The following is a 5,541-nucleotide window of genomic DNA, read 5'->3' as shown; positions in this document are numbered from 1 at the left end:
AAACTGTTTCAAGACTATTTTTAAACTCCAAACTTAAAGCTAATGATATCAAAGAAACGCGACGGTCATAGTAAATCTCAGCGCGTCCTCGAATTAGTTACAGAAAAAGAAAGTGCGCTCTCGTACGGGAGCCGGGATCCTAAAAAAGTGTAATGAGTGTGGTCGGAGTTGAGGGCGCGGGCCGGGGAGCGTTATGTGGTACACGGGAGGAAATAGTGCATCGCGTGCATACGGCTGCAGTGAAGACCGGCGGGGAGGCCGGGGCGGCGGCGGGGCGAGCGGGGACCCGGGCTCGGGGGGCGCGGGGTCCGAGGAGACCCTGGTGGGGCGTGGGGGTGTGTTTACAGCGAGGGGCGGCCGGACAGCGGCGCGCCACAGTCAGTGTTGTGGTAGGTCCCACAGAGGAAGCTCGCCTCGGCACGACGCACTCGCTCTCGAGACTTCGCGACGGAACATGCTCACAGTACGAGCGCTTTGAAACAGTTTTAGACGCTTAGAATCAAATCCTTCGATAACATAAAGACACGGAAAGACAATTCGGTTGTGGTGGAAATAAATGCATTACACGTGAAGGTGGTGTGAGATGGCCCTGTCGCTGCAGTCCAACCAGACCTCGCGAGGTTTGTGGAGACCATATATTCCTGTACTAGTAGTTCCTTCCTCGTGTATGTCACGTGTGTCACTGCCTCCCGTCCCGGGCCGCCGGCGCGACACACATGCTTTATTTGCATTACAAATGTTCGCGGAGTCAGTGAACCGCGGACCGTAGCGGGCTACGAGTGGGTCGCTACGGGTCGCTACGGACAGCTACGACATACAACACGTCGTAGCAGTCCGCTACGACTTCATACCTTGTCTTATTAGTTATAATGATCCTGTTCTCTTATTGTTATAATCTTCATTGTCTATTTATTACCTTAAGGCCGTTTGTCAATTCTGTTGAGAGACGAACTAAATGTAGAGCTCCTCATGACATTTTGTGAATAATTACAATAATAATATTTATAATCCTCATATTAATGAATGACTGCCATTAGGCTCTAACAATATTTTGCTTAATTAATTAAATACTGTTTCTTAATGATTAAATAATGCTCTCTCAGACCCCGAGTACCAGCAGTCATCAGATATTATATAAATTCTTATATTCGTTAATAATCGCATTTGTGCTATCAACATAGCATTACAAAAAAAAATACTTTAATAATAATATAAATATTTTATAAAATTAACGAAACTCATTAATTGTAAACTGTCGTATAATTATTTTTTTACATATTAATATAAAAATTAAGAAATAGCTATATTGTTCATATTCGGACACGTCGTCTATTCGGATATTCGATAACACAAGATTCATTAATTCCTTTTTCATTAATTCCGTATTTAATTAGTGAAGCCCTAAGTGTGAGGTTTATAAGTTAACCCTAAAACTGAAACCGTACTAGCTCGTTACGTCGCTCCGGTGTTGGTTTACGTTATGTCCAAAATCCTATTACAATCCGAAGAAATTGGGTTAGCGGTTTAACCAACGGCGCCTCATCAACACTCCGACTCAAAGTTCGTTCCTAGTGAAACAAATTTCTGTTCTCGTATTAAATTACCTGATATTTTATAAATGGAAGTCACCCTTTTCCCCTCCATTTATTAACTAGCGGAGTCCATTAAATATCAAGTATTATTGACAAATATTTATGGCGGACAAAGAGAGGATAATTACAACTGTTTAGCGCATAAAAAGCGCGGAAGGGGACTCGTTGCTCCTGCCCGTTGCTCGTTGTTCTTGCCCGTTACTCGTTAGTCGATTCATTTTCTAATTTACGACAGCTTTCAGCCGACGGCGATCACCCTCAGTCATGTAATTATTATATTTGATTAAAATAAAATCTACTTAAGACTTATCATTATCTATTTGTTAATGTTACCGTAATTGATGAATTAAGACTCATTACTTTACGAAATTGTTAATTTTAGAGTAATTTTTTAATAATTTTAACATCTGTATCACGTTAATCATTTCATACCTATTATATAAATGTTATCAGGGATTTTATTATTCCTATGGAGCGAGTCTCTCCTCCGCGTCTGAAATAACTAACGTTTATTATGAACTTTTGAAACGAGATGCTGTACGTGCTATGAACGTGCCGCCTCTTTCAATCATAACTTTTAAATTAATATAAATAATGAAAGCCTAAATCATTATCCAATCCAATATACGTATGCATGTATCATATCATATTATCATTTAAAATAAGTCCATGCTAGTTAAACATTCCTTCCTCATCTTTATATGTATAATATGAAGGTTCTATATCTTCGTAGGTCGTATATTTCGTCAGCTAAGTAGATAACGTCTAAGCGCTTCCTCCTTCACGCCTCGAGGAGAAGTTTCAATTATGATTTTGTCTAATTTTAATTAAGTGCTCTCAAAAGGGCTTTCTTCCTCGAAATTAATATTTGAATATAATTTGGGATCGCGGGCGGAGGCTACCGCTCCACGAATAATTAATTCCATTACCGCGCTAAGTGATCCGGACCGAGACGTCGGACGGTTCAACATCCTATCGTACACATTACGTATAATGTAATGTTGAACTCGGCCCTTACAATCAAGTTACGTAATATTATATTTATATCGTTTAAAAAAACTGAAGTCGTTAACGAATATATACAGAGAATGAAGAGTAATTTGCGCAACAGGTCGGGGCGGAAACGACTTGCACTGATCGTAACCAAATGTTTCCCCGTTGCGACTGACAACGTTTTTGCTCGTTTTTTGTCTTCGCCCGCTGATAAGTGCCGCTATCGATAAGTTCGGGATGCTTGTTTGCTTAGGCCGAGACTTAACCCGTGACGGAAGTGTTCGCGACAAATTTGGAAATACATACTCTTGACTACCAAATACGATGCGATAATATTACAGATTTACACACTAGTATCCACTATTTACAATTTTTTTCTTTTGTTGCAGGAGTTTCTGTAAGATCACTATCAAGTATGAGGGAGGAATCGTTGCCGATGTTGGCTGAGCGTATACTAGCAAGCCGTGCTGCTGCTTTAGTGGCCGGTCTACCTGCGGAACTATATTCTGGAGCATTACTAGCAGCTTGGCCACCGTCACCGCCCGCCCCCTTATTGCCTCCACCAGCTCCGGAAATAGAAAGAGCAAGGAAACGACGACGAACGCCGAAACTAGACGATACAACGTCCCCTGCCCCACCATCACCACCGTCCTCTGGTTCATCACCAGGAGCTACCGACCCACCGCGAGATAAATTGTTCACTTGCAAAGTTTGTTCGAGGTCCTTCGGATACAAACACGTCCTCCAAAACCACGAGCGAACACACACTGGTGAAAAACCATTCGAGTGCGGAGAATGCCACAAACGGTTTACTCGTGATCACCATTTGAAGACACACCTTCGCCTGCACACTGGCGAGAAGCCGTACAGTTGTCCGCATTGTCCACGGCACTTCGTACAAGTCGCTAATCTGAGAAGACATCTTCGGGTTCACACAGGAGAGAGACCCTACGCCTGCGCTCGCTGTCCAGCTCGATTCTCAGACTCGAATCAACTCAAAGCTCATGCTCTGGTACACGAAGGTGACGCCCCGTTCGCTTGCCGATGTGGAGCGAGATTCAGGAGACGACAGGCTGCAGCTTTACACCGCTGTCCGAGCGGTGGCTGCGAGCCCGGCACGCCAAGCCCTCCAGCCTCGATCGCCCCGGATTGGCGCTGGGACGACTGGCCGGAGCAAACCGAGCCAGAAGATTTATCTCTGCCCCGAAGACCGGCGACTCCGGATTCGCCGACTGACTTGCGGGTGCACGCGGCGTAGTGGGTGCGTACGTAAGGCCTAGCGCCTCGCGACGCTGAGCCGGTATACGAGTTCCTCTCAAGTAGTTCCGCGCTGGGGCAATGAAAGTCGTTGTCCTCTCACTTGGTGTATTTAAATTTCATTATATTATTATTCACACAAGCTCCAAAGATTCGATAGAAAAAAATGTACCTAACGGTCGCCTATTGCCATTTTTTCGTATTCTTAGTAAGCCTACTGAAATGCTCTTGTTAGTTAGGTAGTAATTTATTATAATAACTTTTTACGACTCCAAATTTGCAAACTTAAACAAAAAGTCACCTTTTATCTGTGATACAGTTTTGAAGTTTATTGTCATGCTATTTGCATAATCTGCGCAAAAACGAGACCATTTTTTTTGTCTTTTGTTTTGCAATGTTAAAAGAACATGTTATACAAAAGATATTCTATGATTTATTATGTTTTTGTTGGTGGGACGTAAAAACGTCTCTGCTTTGGTAATCATTTATTGATTTAAAGCCGTCCGTCCTCCTCGCGCTCGGAGACCAGTAACCGGAACACGGAGAGCTGAAGGTCGTGACGTGCACCTATTATATTAGTTACAATGACTGCTTAACAATACTAATTATTGTAAGTATTGATTTGGTCTCTAATTTCGCGCAACAAAGCCGTCCGTATTGTCCGCGCCCTGATCCATAGCCTTCAACAACCGGTTCTCGATTACCCTCATTTTATTGATATACTAAAATACACATTTTTTGATTTCTTAAAAGATTTTCCTTCTAAATTTCGATTTATCGGCTAACAATAGTTCTATTTGTATCCTATAACTAGTAAGTATAGGGGACCGCTATCAGCAATCGATGGAGCTTGTGCCGTAGTGTTTAGTGGAGACGATGCGAGAGAGACGAAGACGCGCCACCAGCGCGGCCAGCTTCTGTACATAATGCTATCTCAGCTATCAAATTATTTATTATTTATCATTTAGTTCATAGTTATATATTATAGATTCGAGAACGGTTATTGTTAATTCTATTTGTATATATTACGAATGTGGCGAGGAGCTGTGTCCACGTGTTATTGTATTAAATTGTAGCAGTGCCGAGCGGACCATGGGCGCCGCCAATTGTCGTCTGTTAGGGAATTGTTCTTAGTTAAGATTGAATCAAAGTATTTATGTGAATAAATGTAAATATACTGAACAACTAGCGGCGGCCATGGTCTCGTTGTACGGAGCTCTTCGTACGTCTGATGTGTGCACGTTATTGCAATTAATTGTACGGGTATTAGTTTCCTACTAGAGTAGTGTGATTATTTTTTGTTTCCTTCGATTTTTGTTCGTGATTGTTTGATATGTTTTAGCGCACAGAACGCGACCGCGTCTATTAGCATTATTGATTGTTGATTATTATTATTTTATTTTCATTAGAAATAAGAATTCAAGGAATTAAGGGTTTCTCTCTAGTATAGCGTTTCGAAGTATACTTAAGGTATTTTCCCAAAGAAATAATAGGTACAAAGTGAAATATTATGTACAAATTTAAACGACTAGTGTTGTAATTCAAATGTTGCAATGTTGTAAATGTATCTGTAGTTAGTGTAATGTTAGTGCTGTGCCATTATCTACCTCAGTCCGGTGGCGACACTGTCAGGGTATAGAGCCAAAGTTCTTCAAATATATTCTATTGTTCTCCTCTTTTGAGACTATCAATCTACAGG

The 5,541-nt window shown here is 41.8% G+C and overlaps 1 protein-coding gene across 1 annotated transcript; it reads left to right on the top strand.

The window, feature by feature from the left end:
- Positions 1 to 416: 416 nt before the first annotated feature.
- On the top strand, positions 417 to 4,079 carry LOC116766623 (protein krueppel-like). The gene is made up of 2 exons (XM_061522850.1): positions 417 to 620; positions 2,975 to 4,079. Exons 1-2 carry the CDS (start codon positions 584 to 586, stop codon positions 3,841 to 3,843), a joined length of 906 nt encoding a protein of 301 aa, XP_061378834.1. The 5' UTR covers positions 417 to 583; the 3' UTR covers positions 3,844 to 4,079.
- Positions 4,080 to 5,541: the final 1,462 nt, after the last annotated feature.

Source organism: Danaus plexippus, chromosome 15, assembly GCF_018135715.1.
Source record: "Danaus plexippus chromosome 15, MEX_DaPlex, whole genome shotgun sequence".
NCBI lineage: Eukaryota > Metazoa > Arthropoda > Insecta > Lepidoptera > Nymphalidae > Danaus > Danaus plexippus.
This window is presented reverse-complemented; position numbering and strand designations above follow the sequence as displayed.